A 22,404-nucleotide genomic window follows, 5' to 3' on the forward strand; every position below is an offset into this window, starting at 1 on the left:
ATAAATAAAATCTTTTAAAAAAAAACCTGCCCTTTCTCTCTGGGTCCCAGGAGACCAGCAACTTGCCAGCTCTGACGCTGAGACGTGACCACAGCAGTCACGGTCCCTGCATGGGAAGGGGACTGAGAGCGTGTTCTGAGAGGCCAAGACTCAGGACCCCAGCGCCAGCTCTCTGTAAGAGGCCAAGAGTCGCCAGGAAGCTCACCACCTCTGCTGCCCCTCTGACAGCTCCCAAGCCTCGGAGATGCCAAGTATCTATAGCTGAGGGCCTGGGACAGACTGAGGGGCACTTCCTCTCACGCTGCTCTGAAACCCCCCAGGGGTTCTTGCCCTCCTGTGCTCTCTGCCACAGGCCTGTCTACAGAGCTTATTGGATAAGACACAGGGCAGAGCTTAGAAATGGTCTGGAACCTTATCTGCCTCTGTGTCACATGGCATTAATGGACTATGATGGCAGGGGGACCAACAGCCCCCAAAGATGTCCACGTCCTGATCCCTCAAACCTGTGAATTATATGACCTTTTTTCAAATGTGCTTTGGTGGAGGACTGTGAGGTGGGGCGACCAGCCTGGATTATCCAGGTGAGCCCAATGTCATCACAAGGATCCTCCCAAGTGGATTAGGAGGCCAGAGCAGAGGCTCAGGTAGACATGACAACAGAAGCAGGGTCAGGGAAATGCTATCCAGCAGACTTTGGAGATGGAGGAGGGGCCACAAACCAAGGAAGGCAGGCGGCCTCTAGAAGGTGGAACAAGCAACAAGTGGATTCTCTCCTAGAGTGACCAGAAGGAACAGCACCCTGACTTTAGCCAGTGAGACCCGGGTCAGACTTCTGACCTCCAGAACTGGGGAGACAGCAGATCTGTGTTGTTGCCATTGTTTTTGGTAAACTGTTACAGCTACCATAGAAAATCATTTCAACTACCTAGATAGATGCGACTCTGGCTGATTTTAATGTGGTCCAGGTTTTCGGGGATGCTACTGACTCTAAATCATTAGTAACTATACAATTGGGAGCTCGATACTTTATAAAGAGAATATTACTTTTATTTATTTTTTTTTATGAAGAGAATATTACTTTTAAATGGTTTTATTGCACATTTCTACCACTTAATGTGACATTTCCATGTTTCAAGCAGATATTCTATGACAATACAAAGAATCTAGAAATCTAATGAAGCTCCAAATAAAAATGAACAGATCCCAAAGGCAACTGAGCCAGGGTCCTGGCAGCCACATGGTCGCAGACCTGGTGGGTTTCTGGGGGGTAAAGGTGGTGGGTGGCAGCAAGTGGAAATCCGTTCCATCAATGGCCCAGAAAGCTAATACTTGCAGTTATTTTGCCACAAAGTATCCAACAAAAATGAAGGGACACAACTTTTTAATGTTTTTAAGTTCAGTCTCTTCTCTAGTGGTTCCAACCATCAATATATATAACTGAATTTGAGAGTTGGAGCTGGTATCAAATTCCTCTTGTGAATTCCAGAAAAAAAGCAGAGGCCCCTGAATACCACCAAGAAGCTGAGAAGCTGGCCCTATCTAGTGAACCTCAACTGGGCCCCCTGAGGTCTGAGCAGGGTGCCCCTGTGGATGGCATGCTGGTGGTACCCTGGGAGCACAGGCTTCCTAGCAGGGAAAGCTCCACACCCCACTCTGTGGAAACCTGGGTGGCAGTGGGACCCTGCTGAGGGGGGCGCTGAGGCACCATGCTTTGTGCTGAGCATCCATGTGACATCTAGTGGTCTACAGAAATCCCTGCTAAAGCATCAGACACTGGGGATGGAGTCCAGACAGCCCAGAGATTAGGGCTGTCCAACAGACTTCAGTGATAGTGAAAATGTCCTCTCTGGGCCATCTTATACAGCAGCTACCAGCCACACGTGGCTCCTGAGCACCTGAAATGTGGTGAGTGGCATGGAGGAGCAGTAGTTTCCATTTTGCTTACCTTTAATTATGATGCAAATAGCCATTGGTGGCTAGCAACTGTTGTGGGGGATGGCACAGGTGGGTCCCCACCCCTGGGAAATCTGATGGGACTGAGGGTGTAGCTGGAGGTGGGGGGGGCAAGTTGCCTGCCTCAGACTCTGGCAAAAGGGCCTTTGGGCCAAGGCTGATGACAAAGACACCGAAAGAGCAGCACCTTCCTTGGGGCTGGACTCCCCTAGCAAGAACCCATAATGATGTTTTCAAGAGGCTTGAGAAAGCCAGGAGAGTTCCATACACAGCTGTGTGGGCCAGCTACCACTGCAACAGCTGTGTTAAGTGTCAAAGGTGAATGGCGCTGCACTTGATTGGCAAGGGTACAAGCTTATCCCCACCAAGGTGATGCCTGTGCCCCAGTGGTGGATGTCCGTGTTGTTCAAGCCTGGTAGTGAGCAGGCGCCAGAGCGAGGGGCTCAGAGCTCTGGCCCTAGACCCGATTGTCCACTTGCCCTCTAGCTCCACCATGGAGTAACCCCGTGGCACGGGTGCATTCCAGATTTGGAAACGGGATGAGTTCCTGTGGCACCAGGAAAGGTAACGTGTATGCCCCTCCAAGTGAGGCATGAAGCACACTCAAGAACCACAGCTCCTCTCTGTTTCTGAATCCCTGTTGAGCTGCCTGGAGGGGTCCAGCCCAGGAGGGCCAGCAGGTGCCTCACCAGACCCCCCAGCAGCAAGGAGTCTCTCCCAGGGCAGACCGCACAGCTTGCAGGGATTTAGAAAACAGAATAATAAAAAGTTGCTCTTATCACAGCTGAGGGGTTGCCAAGCATTTCAAACGTTAAGAACGGCTCAGTGTTTAAGTTCCAAAAAGAGCAGCGAGCTTTCTTCAGCAAAGCATGGAGGTAGTGAAATAACTTTGGTGTTTCTTACATAACACAGCCCAAAGCATTTTCTAGAAGATTCCTCACTTCCCACCCAAATAGTCTGGGAAGATGGCTCTTTTACAAACAACTCCAGCGTTAGGTTTTCCTGCCAGGGCTTCCCAAACCATGATATCCACAGAAAGTATGTTCCACTTTTACTTTCCTTAACAGCTGCCTTGGCATTTTAACATCTCATCTTAAAAAGAAAAAACTGGCAATAGAGCAAGCGACGTACAAAAGTTAGTTCAGGTCTTTAAGCTTCACCAGCTGGCCCTGAGAGGTGCCAGCAGCGATTGCCCACCCCACCCCACAATGTGAGCCACCCTGCTGTGCTGCTGTACCATCCAGTTGGCCCTTGTCAGGATGAGGGTCCTCGTAAGAGGGAGGGAGCAGGTCACATAAGAGGAAGAGGCAGCAACAGGAGCAGAGGCTGCGGAGGAACATGGGGTGGCTGAGAAGCTAGAAGAGTCAAGGCAACAGATCCCTAACCCCCTGCCCCGGAGCCTCTGGACACCACACAGCCCCGTGGACCTCTTTTAGATGCCTGACCTCCAGAACCACAAGAGAGGGAATCTGTGACCTCTTAAGTCACTAGCTTTGCAGTTAATTCATTAGAGCAGCCACAGCGAGTTCACATATAGGTGGCATGTCTGGCTGTCTGTGCTTCTGGGCTTTGGCCCCCTGCATCAGATTAGCCTTCAGAGCCTCCCAGGAGGAGCAGGGGCCTCTTAGGGTTGCATCTCCAGAGTGGTGCATCTGAGGAGGCCAGACACTGGCCATGAACAGCTGCTACCCTGTGACCATAGCCCCAGGGTGCCCACTGGCTCAGCCGCCTGCGTGTGCCTTTTCTTTGAAAATATTATTTAAAAAACAGTCCTTGTGCTGATCACATTTTGCACTCAACTTAGGAATGAGTTAGTTCTATGCCCAACAAAAAAGAGGGCAGCTCCACACTCTGTGCTACTGTGTGTTGTCATTTTGTCCTTTCTACTCATCTGTGTCCTGGGGCTGACCCTGTCTCCTGCCACGTAGAGGAAAGTCACTGGTCGTTCATTGGTGCCCCCTACACCAGAGAAGCATGGGGCCTGTCAACTCTGTTCTTGTGGGGCTGCTCTCAGGAGTCAGGTCCTGGGGCTCTTCCCCAACCCAACAGGGGGCCCTCCCTTCTGCGCCCCTCAGGGTCACTCCTCCTCTGGGCTGGGTGCTGGCTTTACCACTGGCCCTCACAAGGGAAGGACTCACCCCTGGGTGGGGAATGGGGCAACTCTAGGCACAGAAGAGATTTTCTCCATCTCATAATCTTGCAAATGAGGAAGTGAGCTAGTGTCTACAAGATTGAAGCTGTAAGGAGAGAAAGCCTGTGCAGTGGGTTGAACAGTGGCCCCTGCCAAGGTTAAGTCCATTCAGAAGCTCCGACTCTGACCTTACTGGGAACAAGAGCCTTTGCAAATGCCACTGATTTAAGGACCTCAGGATGAACGTCTCCTGGATTATCTGGGTGGGCCCTAAATCCTGTGGCAAGTGTCCTTATAAGAGGCAGAAAAAAGAGAGATGGGAGCGGGAAGGTGGAGGGAAACTGGAGTGATGTGGCCCCGAACCAGGAAATGCCATGAGAGGCAGGAAGAGGCAGGATGGGCTCTCCCCTAGTGCCTTTGGAGGGGCCCTACCCACACCTGGATTTGGGACTTGGGGCCTCAGACCAAGGGAGCAAAGGTCTGCTGTGTGGAGTCCCCAGTGCATGGTCCCTTATATCACCAGGGACACACACCACAGTGTGCTGGGGGCCCACCAGCCAGTAGGCCTGGCAGGGTGGCAGCATCTGACTCTCCTGGCTCCTTTCCATTGGAGCGGAGGAGACAATGACTCAGGGACAGCAGGAGCTTGGAGGCCACAGTTAGCTCCCCAGGCTTGGGCATAACAGGACTTCAGGGGTTTTGCATCAGACAATCAAAGCAGGACAGGCAGGAATGTCCATCTCCATCCCCTAGCACGCATGGGTGGCCCATTGTCAAGGATCTGCTGCAGGCAGGGTCACCCCTGCCTCGCACTGCCTGCACAAACCTCTACCCCATGGTACTGAAGACAAGACGTGCCCACTCTGTTTCTTTTTTTTTTTTTTTAAAGATTTTATTTATTTATTCATGATAGAGAGAGAGAGAGAGAGAGAGGCAGAGACACAGGCAGAGGGAGAAGCAGGCTCCATGCACCGGGAGCCTGACGTGGGATTCGATCCCGGGTCTCCAGGATCGCGCCCTGGGCCAAAGGCAGGCGCCAAACCGCTGCGCCACCCAGGGATCCCCCCCACTCTGTTTCTGAAGCAGATGTGGCCTGTGTGCTGCCAGACCTGAGACCCCGCCCAGGGACACTGGTGTGGGCTCTCCAGCAGAGTGACAGCATGGAGGACAGAGGAGCCCACAGCTTCACACAGGGACACTCCTCCAGAAAACAAATAAGGTGTGACAGTGTCTAACAGCCCCTGGAGGACACTGGCACAGAAATAGGCCAGACTCCAGAGCTGCTAGTTTGGTCCACATTCCTTTATGCACAAAACAAGAAGTGATCTGAGAAGGCAGAAATGATGTCTCTGCTCGCCAGGGGTTACTAGCACAGGGGCTCTGTGTGGCACAGGCTCCAGGCTGGGGCTGGGCCACCGGCGAGGGCAGGGACTGTGTAGGCTCAGCATCCAAGGGTGCAGCCAGGCAGGCCTCTGCAGCCTACTCTCCCTTTGCCTGCTAGAGCAATCCAGAGGGGAATGTCCCACCAGAACTATGGCTTCTGAAAATGAATATTCCCTTCTCTGTGCTTTGGAATAAGGGTTAACATTTTAGAAACTGAAAGTGTATGTCAAGGGCAGTTCCATACACAGGTTGCCACAATGGCTTCCATGCTGTTTAACGAGTCCTAAAGGGCATTGTCCTCCAAGTGGAGTTCATGGTCTCACCTGCAAATTAGTAATTCCTATGAACTAGGAACTGACCACTCTCCCTCCTCAACTGCCCCTTAGAAGTTAATTCTGGCCACATAAGGGGCTGGAGGTGAAGACTGGGGTCATTCTCAGGGAGTGTCCCATCTGCTGAGCAGGCTGACATAGAGCAAATTGGCTGGCTCTCCAGGAAAGTCTGTTTTTCTAGCTGGCAGCTCTCAAAGGGCCCCTGGGAGACACTCAACAGAGCAAGGGCATGGAATACAAATGTGTTTTCCGCTGTGGATTTTGAAGTTGTATTTAACAATGAAGTTCTGATCGCAGGGACTTATCCAGGGAGTAGTTCTAGAAAAAGAGAAGTAGGGAATCGCAGCATGGCATTCTATCTTTCTCAAATATTCATGCCACCGCTGTACACAACACCCAAGCCTCAGCCAAGATGACAAAACCTACTTGTTTTGGACAAATTTTAAAATGACCCTGAGGTCTGCATCTGTGGCAAACACCTGCAGCTTATGAAGGGAGTTTGCAAAGTCAAGAACACAACGCACAGACCTCTTCCTCATCCTAAGAGCACCCAGATCCTACTAGGGTATGCTTCATCTGCTCTTGATTACCCAGGGTGGGCAGGTGAGCCCTTCCAATTCCAGGGCCCTTCTGGCCCAGCACTTGGGCATGCACTGCCAGTGTGTTCCACAGGAGACAGCATGGTGGCGGCAGCGGCCCTGGGGCCTACAGGGGTCGGGAAGGCCTTGGGGGTGCTCAAGACATAGCACTGCTCTGCTCACAGAGGTGGTTGAAGGCTTCTAGTCACCACCCCGACAGCTTTTCCAGGGAGGCTGCTTTCACAACGAAGCTGCTTTCGAATTTGCTTTCGAATCAATACCAGGCTTTCACAACCCTGACATCACCCGACCTCGCAGGGAAATGCTACCTTTCTAGGGCACAGAGCCTCACTGCAGAAGACACAACACACACAGAAATCACCATGTGTCGGGAGGGGACGGTCACCTCACACCTTCGGCAGTAATGTGGGATGAGTGTGATAAGCTGGCCCAGTCTCCTGTGGTGGTGACTGAGTCCCTGGGATTGGGAGAAAGACCAAACCCCAGCACTGCTCCAGATGGTGCAGGTGGGCTGGCTGAGAACTGTGGTCCACGGGCTTCTCTGCACAGACCCTGCCACTACTTATATCCTGGATAATCTATTCTTTCCCCAGAGGAAATGTGCATGGTGGCATAAAATCTGATGGCAACAGGCATTGCAACTGTGCACGTAAGGTCCTCAGAGGGCTCTGTTTGTGGAGCATTTTAAGAGGATGAGTTTATGGCACTCTTCAGTAGCCTAAAGGCCCCAAACACATCTGAATTCCAGGTTTTACTAGACTGAAAAATCAAACCAACAAATCCTAGTCTCACAGATGCATCAGCAAGAACAAGGCACAAGATTCTGGATTCCTGTTTCTCATGGCAGATGGGCAGACACTAGGGTGCTGGCAACACTTGGTGCAAGACGAAAGGAAAGTGGCAAAGGAGTCAGAGAGCCAAAGGCCATCCACTTTCCTTTTGTCAGCAGAGGCTCCTTACCTTTTCTGATCTTGTCGTGAAAGTTAATGGCATCCACAGAAGCAGTGACAATGTTGGTCTTGCAATGACGTGCGGCCACAATCCCAGCTACTTCATCCATGAGCTTCATGGTGACACCTGCACAGAGAAAAGGCACATGGCAGATCAGACAAGGGAGGCGGCTATTTTTCCACCCTGGAAACCAGTCATAAGACAGAGTCTTCCCACTACCCCCCAGTGGGGGGCTGCCGCCAGGGGTGGCTACGGGGGTGCATGATCAGGGCACTGCTGAAGCTCATGCTGTAAACCTGGCTTCCTCAGGAGCTTCTGAAAACTACCACAGCTGCTGGTCTAGGCTGCTAATAGAGTGACAATCCTTTTCCTATCCTTTACAGATACCTTATTCCCCCAGGAAGGTTTTGTTACAAAATCCACCAGGATGGCTGGATCCAAAGTCAGAGAGCAAGTGTCAGTGAGAATGTGGAGATATCAGAGCTCTCACGCATCGGCTGGTGGAGATGGAAATGGTGCAGCCACTTTGCAAACGTCAGGAATTTCTCAAAAGGCTAAACAGAGTTACCATATGACCTGGCAAATCCTCTCCTAGGTACGTACCCATGGCAACTAAAAATTCATGTTCACACAAAAACTTGTACACGGATTTCATGACAGCATTATTCACAACAGCCAAAAAGCAGACACAACTCACATGTGCGTCAACTGATGAACGGACAAAGAAAATGTGGCCCATCCACATGGGGGAGTATTATCCAGCCATGAAAATGAAAAAAGCACTGACACAGGCTACAACACAGCGGAGCCCAGAAACACAATGCTCAGTGGAAGAAGCCAGGTCCAAAACCAGAAACTGTAGGATCTTCCTTATAAGAAAGGTCCAGAACAGGTACATACATCTAAAGAGGTAGAAAGCAGATTAATGGTTGCCAGGGCTAGGGGTCAGGGAGAAATGGAGAATGAGTGCTAATGGGTATGGAGCTTCTCCTTGGGAGATGAAAATGTTGTAACATTGATTGTGGCGATGGTTGCATAACTGGGAATACACTAAAAATCAATGACTTGTAATGGATGAGTTGTATGGCATGTGAATCATCACAATAATAAAGGCGTTATATAAAACAAACAAGAAAAGCAGGCTCACAGCAGGCCAAGGTTTTTTTAAAACCTGAGGCTGCAGACGCTGGCTTTTGCTCACTGCCCCCCTTAATTTGACGAGATCACAACTGCACACCTGCTAGTTTCCCCACCCCCAACTCTTGCCCCCCAGGACAGCACATAATACTTATTTCATATTTAAACATTTAAGCCAGGAATCCCTGGGTGGCTCAGCGGTTTGGCGCCTGCCTTTGGCCCAGGGCACGATCCTGGAGTCCCAGGATCAAGTCTAGCGTCGGGCTCCCTGCATGGATCCTGCTTCTCCCCCCTGCCTGTGTCTCTGCCTCTCTCTCTCTCTCTATCATGAATAAATAAATAAAATCTTAAAAAAAAAAAAAAAAACATTTAAGCCATGTCTTTTATTAGGCCAAACTATGTGAGATTACCAATATTCAGCCATTTTTAATCTATAAAAGCATCAGAGTGATATCAATCAACCTAATAGCTATAGAAAGAAGTCTTAAAGGGTGCCTAGGGGGCTCAGTTGGTTAAGCATCTGACTCTTGATCTCAGGGTCATAAGATAGAGCCTCCCATCTGGCTCTGCGCTTAGTGGGAAGTCTGCTAGAGTTTCTCTCCTTCTTACTCTGCCCCCCACCCAGTGCTCTTCTCACTCTTGATAGATAGATAGATAGATAGATAGATAGATAGATAGATAGATAGATAAGAAATATTAGAAACTCATGTACATTCACCCAGGATACAGAATGCTTTCTAAAAATCCAAAGAGAGGCAGAAAAGCAGATGTCACCCCACTCATGAAAGCCAGGCTCATGGGGAAGCATGTTTGGGGTAAGGTTTGCAGAACTAAATGCCTGTAGGATCAGGCAGGTGCTGTAGGGTAGTGAGCAGGGCCACTGCCTGGCCCTGCCTACTGCCTCCCATCCCCAGGAATGAGGGCCCCATGTCGCCAGCCTTCTGATGTTTCCAGACAAGACCAGAACCTATACATTTATGAGGAATCTGCCAATTTTTAAACATTGGTGACTAATTAAAACTCTCTTTACTGTGTGGGGAAAACAAAATACAACAGAACTAAAAAGAACAAAGGTCCCTTCCATACTGGACCAGAGGCCCTGTACAAATATAAAAGATACTACTTACAAGGAACTTGGGAGACAGAGGGTGGAGCCCTCTAGGAGAGGGACACCTAGGGTCCAGTAGACTCTTATCCTACTTTTGCACATATCTGAGCATTTCTAGAATAGAAATATTTTTTAAAAAAACACGTTCCTGTTTGTGATTAAAAAATGATGCTTTTATTACCGTTTTTCAACGAAAGATGCTGCTATATTACGGTAGTGATAAATGATCAGCTGGGATGCTGCTTGCCGTTTTATTTTTTTATTTTTAAAGATTTTATTATTTGTTCATGGGAGACACACAGAGAGTGAGAGAGAGAGGCAGAGACACAGGCAGAGGAGCCCCATGTGGGACTCGATCCCAGGACTCCAGGATTACACACTGAGCCGAGGGCAGAAGCTTAACCACTGAGCCACCTTGGTGTCCTGCTGCTTGCCGTTTTAAAGGCGCTTTCACACTGGCGCATTGATGCTTGATCCGAGAAAGAAGGGATTGGTAACCTCAGTTTTCAAATTAATAACACAGGCTCAAACACACACGCCAACCTAATTCTAAAGACTGTGTAGAAGAAATCCTCAGCCAGTAGCTCTTTTGAGAGGAAAGAATTACAGGTGCCAGGTTTTCTCTCCAGGTGACCAAAGCCAGGGGGTCCTGCAAGGGCAGGGAGCCTCTAGCCTTCAAGTTGCTTGGCTCAGAGGTCTGAGACAAAGGGTTGCACTTTGCAAGGAGTCTCTGCTGGGTGAAGTTGTTACTAGAAATGGACACAGGCAGCCTTCCTGAAGCCCCCCATGAGACCTTCTGGACCTTTCTACTCACAGAAGGGGGTGTTAGTGAAGGTGGGGCAAGCACAGGCTGGCAAGGCAGAGGACCTTCAGCTATGTCCCCAGCCCGGCACTCTAATCAGGGAAAACACAGAACAGTGCCCAGGTGAGTCATCCTGCTTATCAGTATGGACTGCCTCCCTAGAGGACCATCTCAGCCTCTGGATGAACCCCACTGTGGTGTGAGCACAGCCTCCCACTGCAGTGGTTCAGGCTTGGACTCTGGGGTCAGATGGCCTGGGTATGACTGCTCCATCACCCCCACCACTGCCGGGCAGGGGACCCTGGGCAGGCAGATGGCCCTTGGAGCTCTGGATTCTGGAAGTGCAGGTACAAGAGGTGACAGCACCTTCATGCTACGTGAGCCCAGCAGTGGCAGCTTCCACGACAGCATGCAGGGCTAGTGGAGGTTTGTAAAACCCCACACCAATTTAACTGGAGACTTTGTAAGAGATCAGATGCTTGGAAGATAAAGAGAAGTGAAATGTCTCAGAATGCCAGGAAAACACTCTGAATGATAATCATACACTCAGCTCAGGAGACAAGGATGAGGTCCAAGTGATAGCCTCCCCTTACCACATGTAAGCCAGAGGGCATAGAAGCAGGTCTGAGAGCCACAGACCATCTCCTCATGCAGTGCAGCTTCAGGGTGCACAAGCAGGTGTGGGGTGCGTGCATGCACATGTGTGCATGTAGGTGTGGGGGTGTGTGCATGCGTGTACCTGCAGGTGTGGGTGTGTGTGTGCAGGCATGGGGTATGTGCATGCAAGTGTGGTGTGTGTTTGCATATGTGTGCATGTACGTGTGGGGATGTGAGCATCCATGCACCTGCAGGTGTGCGTGTGTGTACATGTAGGTATAGGGCCTGTGCATGCGTGTGCATGCAGGTGTGGGGTGTACGCATGCAGGTGTGGGGTGTGTGCATGTGCGTTCAGTTTTGCAGAGGGACTGAGAACCCACAGACAGAGTTCTCCTCGGTCGATTTGCCTCATAAAGAATTGAGTTGTCCCAATAGCTGGATAAGTGGTCCCTACTCGCTTGTTTTTGAATTCAGAAGGCATTTTCCCATAGGCTTACTCTAAGCACAACACATAAACTTCCTCGGCAGCCAACAAAAGCTCATTCAGTCTGAAGTAGTGTCAAGAGAGGCTGCATTTGCCATGAAACACTACAGCACTGGCAATGATTTACATTAAGGAAATGCCATTCCAGAATCTAGGAATAGCTGAACACAAGAATGATGAAGAGACAGGATTCTGGTAGAAATTGTAGAAAACTCAGTTAAAATCCCTTTTTTTAGTGTTCGGGGAGAGTTTGGTGCATTTTAACTAGAAAATTTTAAACATTTGCAACAGAATGTGCATTACACGTAGCTGTCCTTTTCTTAGATGGAGTCATCTAAGAAATCAGGGGTCCTTCTGATGAGACAGAGACGAGGAGGATTTTTCAAGAGAAAATGAAGGAGACAGTGAAGTCTGGCCCAGGAGATGAGTGTCGCTGGGAGCAGAGAGCTATTTGTGAAGAACAATGGCTGGGTTTCCTGAGAGGCCAGTGGCAGCCACTGCTCAGGCACACTGCGCTCTCCTGTGCCAAGTCGGCCCTGGACGGAGAGAACTTTGTTTTGCTTGAGAACATAGCCCAAGTATCTGCTCCCCAGTACACTTTCTATAAACATTGAACACAGGAATGAATGAATGAATAACTGAGTGAACACTGACCTTCCCTGGACAGAAGCCCTGGGAGGTAGGCATGTTGCGGTCTCTATTTTCCAAAGCAGGAATTGGACACACAGAGAGGCATGTGTCCAAAGGCATAGCACTGGCTTGGGGTAGCATGGGGACCAGCCTCTGATCAAGGCACACCAGACAGAGGCCACGCCACACTGCCTGCCTCTTAATCCAGGACCCATGACACTGACATCTGAGATGGAATTCCTGCCCGAGATAAGATAGGAAGAAGAGAGTGCAAGATCATGGTGATAGGTGGGGGTGGCAGTAAAATTAGCATGTGTGGACATGGAAGGTCATGACACCAGAGCTGCCAGCAAGAGCCACCAGGTGGTGTCATCGACTTTGGGGTGGAGAAGGTGGAGTCTGAATTGGAAGTAATGTTTGGAATGCAGGAAGTACCTACATCTAATCCCTTGTTTGTGTGTCCTAAAAAAGTGGAACCCATCAAGAATGGAAGAATAATGGAAGAGGGGCTTTCCCCCCATTTATCTAAAATGCAGGTAGAGATTCCACAAGCGACTTTGCTGTTACTAAAAATATCACAGGACCCACAGGCATGTGTTGACCAGGATCAGCTCTGAGCCCAGGGCAGAGGCCAGGCAGAGACAGGAGCAGATGGGTGACTTCTGTACGGTGTCTTGATGCAGACCATCAGTAACACCTGTGACACAGAAGCCAGCATCAGGTGGGGACATGCCTTATTGTCTGTGTCCCCCACCCAATTGAGAACCTGGCAGACAGCACTCAGGAAAGGGTTGTGCTAAATGAATGAACGAATGAATGAGCAAACTAATGAAAGATCACCCACTACAGATCACATTCAACCCAAGGAAGCCGCTAGTGAGCTGTAGAGCCCATATTTGGGTAACAACCTGGTTCACAACCAGTCACAACTGAGGCCAAGAAAGGTATGCTTGTCTAATCCAAAGCCACGTGAGCTAGGTGATTTGTCAGATACCAAAACCGACACTCACCTTGCTATGTCTTGCTATGTCTGTTGGAGAGTGACATTTAAAAAGACAGCCTCCTCACAAAAACAGATACAAAGATCAATGGAACAGAATACAGAACCCAGAAATGGACCCTCAACTCTATGGTCAACTAATTTACGACAAAGTAGGAAAGACTCTCCAATGGAAAAAAAGGCAGTCTTTTCAACAAATGGTGTCGGGAAAATCGGACAGCCACATGCAGAAGAATGAAACTGGACCACTTTCTTACATCATACACAAAAATAAACTCAAAATAGTTGACAGATCTAAATGGGAGACAGGAATCCATCAAAATCCTAGAGAACACAGGCAGCAACCTCTGTGACCTTGGCCACAGCAACTTCTTGCTAGACACATTGCCAGAAGGGAAACAAAAGCAAAAATGAACTACTGGGACTTCATCAAGATAAAAAGCTTTTATACAACAAAGGAAACTCCAGTCAACAAAATCAAAAGACAACCTACAGAATGGGAGAAGATATTTGCAAATGTCTTATCAGATAAAGGGCTAGTATCCAGATCTATAAAGAACTTATCAAACTCAACACCCAAAGAAAAAATAATCCAATCAAGAAATGGGCAGAAGACATGAACAGACATTTTTCCAAAGAAGACAAATGGCCAACAGACATTAAAAAATGCTCGGCATCAGGGAAATACAAATCAAAACCACAATGAGATACCACCTCACACCAGTCAGAATGGCTAAAATTAATAAGTCAGGAAATAACAGATGTTGGCAAAGTTGTGGAGAAAGGGGAATCCTCTTGCACTGCTGGTAGGAACGCATGCTGGTGCAGCCATTCTGGAAAACAGTATGGAGGCTCCTCAAAAAATTAAAAATAGAGTTATCCTACAACCCTGCAATTGTACTACTAGGTACTTACTCCAAAAATACAGATATAATGATCCGAAGGGGCACCTGCACCTCAATGTTTATAGTAGTCATGTCCACAATAGCCAAACTATGGAAAGAACCCAGTGGTCCATCAACAGATGAATGAATAAAGATGTGGTACACACACACACACACACACACACACACACACTAGAATATTACTCAGCCATCAAAAAATATAAAATCTGGGCAGCCTGGGTGGCTCAGCGGTTTGGCACCACCTTTGGCCCAGGGCATGATCCTGGACATCCGGGATGGGGTCCCGCGTCAGGCTCCCTGCATGGAGCCTGTTTCTGTCTCTGCCTTTCTCTCTCTCTCTGTGTGTGTGTCTCTCATGAATAAATAAATAAAATTTTTAAAAAATATATATATATAAAATCTTGCCATTTGCAAAGATGTGGATAGAACTAGAGAGGATTATACTAAGAAAAGTAAGTCAGAGAAAAACAATTATATGATTTCACTCATATGCAGGATTTAAGAAACAAAACAGAGAATCATAGGAGAAGGGAGGGAAAAATAAAACAGGACAAAATCAGGGAGACAAACCAACTATAGGAAACAGAGGGTTGCTGGAGGGGAGGGGGTGGAGGATGGAGTAACTGGATGATGGGCATGAAGGAAGGCACGTGATGGAATGAGCACTGGGTGTGATGTGCAACTGATGAACTACTGAACTCTACCTCTGAAAGTGATAATACACTATATGTTAATGAACTGAATTTAAATTAAAAAAAAAAAAAAAAAGCCTCCTCCTGACCCCAACAGCCAGCATACAAATCTGAGCCAGGACAGGGGAGAACTGTGATTACCTGCAAACCACACACACACACACACACACACACACATTGGCATTTTATGCCAAAGGCCACTCAAGGACTGAATTCACAGACTTCTAGTGCCCAGATAAGGGGGCAGGCACAGCTGTACCATGCGTGTCTACTATGAGATTGTGTCCCAAATTGGGGATTTATCCCAGGTACTGGGAACAGTGACTACCATGGCAGCGGGAATCCAGGATGGGGAGCCATCCTCACAGTCTGCAGGACACAGAGGACTGGGGGAGGTCTGGGTCTAGGGGAAACTGAGAAGTGACAGCAAGGTAGATTTCAGGGCTCACTACACAGAAAAACTCTGCCCAAAACTCAGCTGTTTGGCCTGGAATCAGGGAGATCTCACTCGGGGTGCTTGGGTGGCTCAATCAGTAAGTGACTCTTGATTTCAGCTCAGGTCACGATCTCAGGGTAGGGAGATCAAGCTGCACGTCAGGCTCTGTACAGGGCATGGAGCCTGCTTGGGATTCTCTCTCCCTTTCCCTCTGCCTTCCCCCCCAAAACTGATGAAAGAAAGAAAGAAAAGAAAAGAAAAGAAAAGAAAAGAAAAGAAAAGAAAAGAAAAGAAAAGAAAAGAAAAGAAAAAAGAAAAGAGAAAAGAAAAGGTATCCAGGTGCCTGTAGTGTTTGAGAGAAGCCGTGGCATCAGAGCTAAAGCAGAAATGTCTGCCAGAGAAGACGAGCCTTACTGGGAACCTGCCTGCAGTCCCTGGCAACCCCCAGAGTCTGTGTTTTTAAAAAGGCACATTTCAGCCTTCTTGGTTCAAGGGAAGGCAAGGACACTGAAGTCCTTGGGGTCCCAGATGTCAAGTGACCTCTGGTGTCTACTTAGAGGGAAGAGAGCTGATCTCCTAACATTGAAATTATAATAAGAAGCTGACTTCCAGCTGTCTTTTCCCTCTTCGTGGCAGGGAGAGGAAGGACTCGCATGGGGCTGGTTCTGAGATGCTCCTGTCACCAGCTGCTGGGAGAAAACCATAAGTTCAGGTGGCCCATGCAGAAATAAGATGATGGAACATCTCATCCTGTCCTGACACGTTTGTAAGGACCATTACCACAAATGACATGATATGTTACAATTCATGTGTCCACTGAGAAAAGTAAATCCTATGAAAAACAAACAACCTCACCTTGTGGAACCCCCCGCACCACCCAGTTTGTAACTGGTCTCCCCCTAATTGTGCTACTGGGCCCTCTGTCTGGCCGGAGAAGCCAACGCTGCCAGTCTCCTTGACACTGCAGTCCCCACTTCTTGCTCCCTTTTCTACACTTAAACTGGAAACATCGAGTACCCGAGCCTCCCAAAACATGCCTCTTTTCAGGGTCCCCCTGAAAACCATGTCAATCGCTCCCGATTCAGGCACCATAGGGGTTGCCGGTGACGGGAACATCACTTTGGTAAATTACAGTGTCGTGCATGATCCTCACTACCCAGGATTCGCCATTTAAAAAATGACAACAAAATTGTAGATTTGCTGTCCTTGGACTCCGCATCCATTCTAGGAATTGTGGGAAGGAAGAAAATGAAACCTGCTTGGCCACGAACACACAGATAAACAGCGGGTACCGGAGATATTTTTGAATCTAACATTTAACTGCTCATAGGTTTTTTAAGTATCGACAACGTGTTGGCTGGCTTAAAAATAGAGGCTTAAATTTATTTTCCCAGGCCCAACTGGCTGCCTGGGTCACGCCTGCCTACAAACCCAGAGCAGCAGTTAGCAGCTCAGAGCCCAGCACCGCTGCCTGCACCGTGGGTGGCGATTTGAGATGCCCCCGTTTCTATATTTAATCCCAGCTGACGGAGTGTGGGTGCCAGCCTCCTATATTAAGAAAACAATAGTAAGTTCATCCTATTTTAACTAGCCCACCCCTCAGCAATGGCAACGGGTTATTCTGAGAGCTGGCTGAGTGACAGGCTCCTAAGACAGTCTGGCATCTCCCTCCCATGTTCCAAAAGTACCTGTGGGCACCTCAGTGAGCCAGAACCAAGGGCAGGGAATATTAGATGAGGTGGTTAAGACAGATTATTTCTGGCAATTATTATTATTTTTTAAGATTTTTAATTTATTTATTCATGAGAGACACAGGGAGAGAGGCAGAGACACAGGCAGAGGGAGAAGCAGGCTCCATGAAGGGAGCCCGATGTGGGATTCGATCCCGGGTCCCCAGGATCACGCCCTGGGCCAAAGGCAGATGCTCAACCGCTGAGCCACCCAGGCGTCCCTATTTCTGGCAATTAATACACAGCGTAGTAAAGATGATGGGTTTTTAATGTCAAAATACCAAAAATGGGAACTCTGGCAGAGGCCTCAGGCACAGCTAGACGGTGGCTCCCACATGCCCGGGAGCATCACAGATCCAGGGAGCCAGGGAAGGGGCTGGCTGGCCATGTTTTCCCCTTACATTCTGTGCCGAGTCACAACCGAACATGCTTACTGTTCTTTGAGAATCAACACAGGGAAAGTAGGGCAGGCAGATTCCTGTCCCAACTGCCAGGGAGATTAGGGATCAGATGGCAGTGCTCGGCTAAGCCCCCTACACTGCCCCACTCTGGGTAGGGCAGGCTGAAGCGTGGGTACATGCAGGGCCAGGTCGGGTCTCGGGAGGCCGAGCCATGCCAGTGGGTGTCAGCTTCCTCAAAGGAAAGACTCAAGCCAGGGTGAAGGGTAATATTTAAGAATTCCATGCTCAGGATACTGAACAGGAAAGACATTGTTAGGGGACATCCGTGCCCCTAATGATGCACTAAATAGGAAGCAAAAGCCAATTAATCTGGCACCAAAGACAAAAGATCCCAGTACATCCAAAGAGAAGGACGTTCTGCTGCTGTACAGCTGACCGGGTTTCTCGAGAAAAACAGTCTGCATTTCTGCACGAAGAGGGCTGCTGGCCAGCCACACATGGAGGCCACTGAGGGGGTGGTGGGCAGGAGGAAACCAGATCCCAGGACAGACAGCAGCAGGGCTGTCAGACCAGTGGGTGGACCCCATGGCCAGCCCACAAGGGCAGGAGCAGCCGCTGCTCACAGCACCTGGGGCTTCAGGGCTGTAACCAGACCCTGCCTGCGGCCCTGCATTCAGAGCCATCTGGGTGGACATGAAGCCACTCTCTGGGGCTTCAGCCGCAGAGAATGACATTTTTAAAACTACTGGTTCTTAGAAAGTGAGAAGTGGGAGGAACACTCAGCTGCGTGATGAAGAGATGGGGGCCCGAACCAGCATGTGCTTGCTCACCTCAGGACCCCACTCCTCCAGTTCCTCAAAGGCAGAAACGTGCCTCACTCACCTCTTTTCTCCCTCTCCCCAAACCAAGGGCTGGGCACACTGTCTCCCAGGAAGGCGGGGGCCCCAGTGAGATGAGGCCCTAAAACTGGAAATGAGCATCTGTGCCTTATTCTGTGTTTTGCAATGAAATCAATTCCTCCCACAGGTGCAAACCACTACTAATTCCCGACCGCCCTGCGGAAACCAAGCAGACAGGAGCATCTGGGTGGGAGGCCTCCTCTCTGCCCGGGTACCACCCGCCTCAGCCCATCGTTTCCTCCTCCTGCCTTCTCCTTCAGGTCCCGGCTAAGCTATGCAGTCCCCCAGGCCTAGGAACTCTGATAGCCACACATGAGCCCTTGGCTGCTGGATGTTCATGTGGCATGTAAGAGGTCTGTCCCCTGATGTCTCAGGTGGGTGGTGTCTCAGTAGTGCTCTGTAGCATCCCTGGGGCTCAGAGCCCTGTGCATGCTCCTCCGGGGTGGGGTGGGGGCAACACTGCTGCTGTGCTGCGGCCCTCCTCCCCGCCTAGAGCTCCCTGCACTTTTTCCACACCTGTGTGGAAAAAGTGCAGCCCTGTGTGTCTGCTCTGCTCCAGGCCCTGCCTTCAGGGCTGGGGATGCAGCAGTGAGCACATGGGACCAAGTCCCCACCCTGTGAGCCCGCATGCTGGGTGGGGTGGTGAGTCAACATGCAAGTGTCTGTGAAGTGTGCTTGGCACACAGCAGCTTGGGGAGGGGTCTACCTTACACGAGGTGTTCAGGAAGAGCCACTCCTTCTCCAGAGACCTGCAGAGGAAGGGGAGCAGCTGTGTGGCTGAGTGGTGGGAATCCGGCAGAGGGAAGAGGGAGCAGCAGGGACCCAGTGAGGTAAGACGGCGTGCAAGATAAAGAGGATCGGGGAGGCATAGGGGAAGGCTACCCTGGAGGGCCTCGTAAGGACAAAGGTGGCGCAAATTAAAGGATCTGACTTTGGGGTGCCTGTGGGGGGCATCAGTCACTTAAGCATCTGACTCTTGATTTTGCTCAGGTCATGACTTCAGGGTTGTGGGATCCAGGCTTGTGTTGGGCTCTGCGTGGGGCCTGGAGCCTGCTTGGGATTCTCTCCCCCATTCTTCCTTAAAAAAAAAAAAAGAAAGACCTGGCTTCTATTGAGAGTCAGACAAGCAAGGTAAAGCTCAAAGGACTGGCTGATGGATAGGTGCAGAATCCAGGAGAGCCAGCCGAGTGACAGGAGACCATAGATCACGGGAATTCTGGCTAGACAACCAAGGGGACGGCTGGAAGAACAGGGTCTAGGGAGCCTGTGAGCCATCCCAGGGGAGGTCTTGAGGACTCAGCTGGAGTGCAGGGAAGAGGTCTGGCTAGAGCTATAAAGCTGGGAGCTGGATGCGCACTGAGGGAGGGAGCTCAGGATGCACACCTGAGGCCTGAGGCCCCAAGGCCACGGTGCAGGGAGGGGAGGGAAGGGGCCCAGGGTGGGAGGCTAAGATGGGGGGGGGGGGGCTGGATGAACTATGAGCGCCAAGACCTGCTCTTGGGCTGTGGCAACGGCAGGCCAGAGGGCTCCTTCACAGGAGGGAAGTGCTGGGAGCAGATTCCAGGGAGGATGAGGAGACAGCCTGGAGGGATGGAGGGCAGATAGCACACCAAGGCTCCAAGCTGAAACGGGGAGTAGAGGCCTGGGGGGCGAGGAGTAGAGGCTTGGGGGGCATAGGAGGGCGCGGAGACCTCTCTGCCAGGAAAGAGAGAATTGGCCTCCAGCCAGCCTGAGGACACCAAGGATGCTGTGACAAGTGGAACCCCAGTGACTCCCATTGACAAAGGTTTTCTGACAGTCACGATCCCATTATTCTTTTTCCAAAGCAAGCTGACTGCAGAGCTGGGAGCCCTGTCAGGTTAGCAAGGTCACCCTGGAAATCAGGGGCCCCACCACAGCCAGCATGTCCCACCAGACCTCAGAGTGCATCAGAGCTAGGGGGAGGGGTCCCCACACATAAACTGATTTGTAGACTCATAGTAGCACAGGACAGATAATGCTCCACCCTGGCCCTTTATTTTCTGGAACAGCAATGTTCACTCCTGGAGCCAATCGATGCTCATGCTCCCCACGCTGAGTGTCCAGTCACCCCTGATGTGACCTGGGGCAGGGGTGCATCCATGGCTGACACTGACCAGGCAGGCCTCTGGCCTCAGTTAAGGGTCAGTGACCACTCCACACTCCAACCAAGTGCAGGGCAGGGTCAGACAGACAGGTGTGGGTTCCCTTGCAGGGATGTGGCCACTGCACGGTGCTGTAAAGCACAGGCCTGTCCTATGAGTGCCCACCACCCGGGGCCCAATCAGGCAGCTGGATCTAAGGCCACTGGAGCCCCATACCCAGGCTGATTTACTGCCTGTGGTGCTAACAGATTAGAACACAGCTACCTGGCAGCATCAACACAAACCACCTTTCCAAATGACTTCTTGCATCCATTCAATGGACACTCATCAAGTTCCGTCTATGCATAAGGTTCTCTGCCAAGTGGTGGGGAAGAGAGGAAGTCAGGACGAGAAAGCTCACCATCTCCAGGAAATGAACACCAGAGAACATCTCCACCATCTAAAGCAGCAGAAAAGCTGAAAGGCGTAAGACGAACGATAATGTGCTATGGTGCATCAGGACCAAGGGGAGGGTGCTGCTCCCCAGGGAGGGAGGGGCTCCCAGAGCACCAGGTAGGAGACAGGATATGGGCCGGACACGCAGAATGGGTGCAGGTGGGAAGAGCAGGATTAATAAAGATACAAGAGGCAGAAAAGCAAGAGACACGTTTAGGGAAAGAGGGTTTCAAGGGTTGTAAAGGGAGCCCGGAGCCACGAGGCTGGACTGCATCCTGCAGGCAGCAGGGAGGCCCATGGTCTAAGACCCTCTGGTGCTGCAGGCAGAGCTATGCCTGCCAAGGCTGTGTGCTGCCTGGGGCAGGTCAGGGAGGGGACATGCTGAAGGCGTGGGGCCCCAGGACTCGGCAATTGGGGGAGGGCCCTATCGGCTCAACGTTCACAGGTCCTGAGGCTGTGAGCTGGGGCCTGGTGGGGCTGGTGCAGAGATGTAGGGGGGACAACGGGCCTGGGGTCCCAGGGCTGGAGCGCAAAGCCAGGCTGGTGCTGGCCCCACTCTTCCTCCTTCCTGTGGGTGGATTTGCTGCTCTTTTTCCAATTCCGGCACTCAGTTATTTTTAATTTTTCTTTTTAGGTAACACAAGCTCCAAGTGACCCACTCTCTTTTCTGAGAACATCTTTAGCCAAACCCAATTTTGAGAGGAAACACTCTCCTTTTTGTTATTTGTAGTTCTAGATAATTTAGAAGCCTAGGCTTGAGTTTCTCTTTGACCAGAGCTTATTTAGAAGACTGTGTCTTAATGTCCAGGTGGTTACATTCTTGTTATGGAAGCTCAGGCTTCATGGGTCCCACACCGGGGAACCCACAATTAAAATGAGCTTTGTGGGGATGCCTGGAGGCTCAGTCATTTAAGCGTCTGCCTTCAGCTCAGGTCATGATCCCAGGGTCCTGGGATCAAGTCCCGCATTGGGCTCCCTGCTCAGGGAGGAGCCTGCTTCTCCTTCTCCCTGCCACTTCCCCTGCTTGTTCTCTCTCTGTCAAATAAATAATATCCTCAAAAAAATTTTTTGGAAAAAAATAAATAAAATGAGTTTTGTGGTCACGGTACAGGATATTCTACAAATGCCCCACTGGATGTGAGAAAAAAGCATGTGTTCTTCATGTTCTCTCTGCATGTGTAATAAAACTAGCCAACTAAGTACAAATTATAGTTGACCCTTGGAACACAGTGAGGTTAGGGGTGCTGACCCCCTCATACAGTCAAACACCTGCCTGTGACTTTTTTTTTAAAGATTTTATATATTTATTTATTAATGAGAGACAGAGGAGAGAGGCACAGACATAGGCAGAGGGAGAAGCAGGCTCCCCGAAGGAGCCTGATGCGGGTCTCGATCCCAGATCCTGGGATCAGGCCCCAAGCCAAAGGCAGATGCTCAACCACTGAGCCACCCAGGCATCCCCCTGCCTATGACTTTTGACATCCCCCAAAACCTAACAACCAATAGCCTACTGCTGAGCAGATGCCTCACTCACAACAGAACCGTAGATTAACACATACTGTGCACATGATGTGTATCATATGCGGTGTTCTTATAATAAAGTCAGCTAAGGGAAAGAAAATTATATGAAAATCATAAGAAGGAGAAAATACACACATAGGATTGTCCTGTCTTTG

General features: G+C 50.0%; 1 protein-coding gene across 3 annotated transcripts in view; it reads right to left on the minus strand.

Annotated features, from left to right (window-relative positions):
• Positions 1–22,404, minus strand: part of ACOT7 (acyl-CoA thioesterase 7) — a 100,953-nt gene that overhangs the window by 17,366 nt on the left and 61,183 nt on the right. For all 3 annotated transcript variants that reach the window (XM_072731130.1, XM_072731131.1, XM_026005117.2), the window contains one exon: positions 7,359–7,475. In XM_072731130.1, the coding sequence (XP_072587231.1) occupies positions 7,359–7,475 (117 nt within the window). The remainder of the gene's footprint in view (positions 1–7,358; positions 7,476–22,404) is intronic.

This window comes from Vulpes vulpes, chromosome 12 (genome assembly GCF_048418805.1).
Source record: "Vulpes vulpes isolate BD-2025 chromosome 12, VulVul3, whole genome shotgun sequence".
NCBI lineage: Eukaryota > Metazoa > Chordata > Mammalia > Carnivora > Canidae > Vulpes > Vulpes vulpes.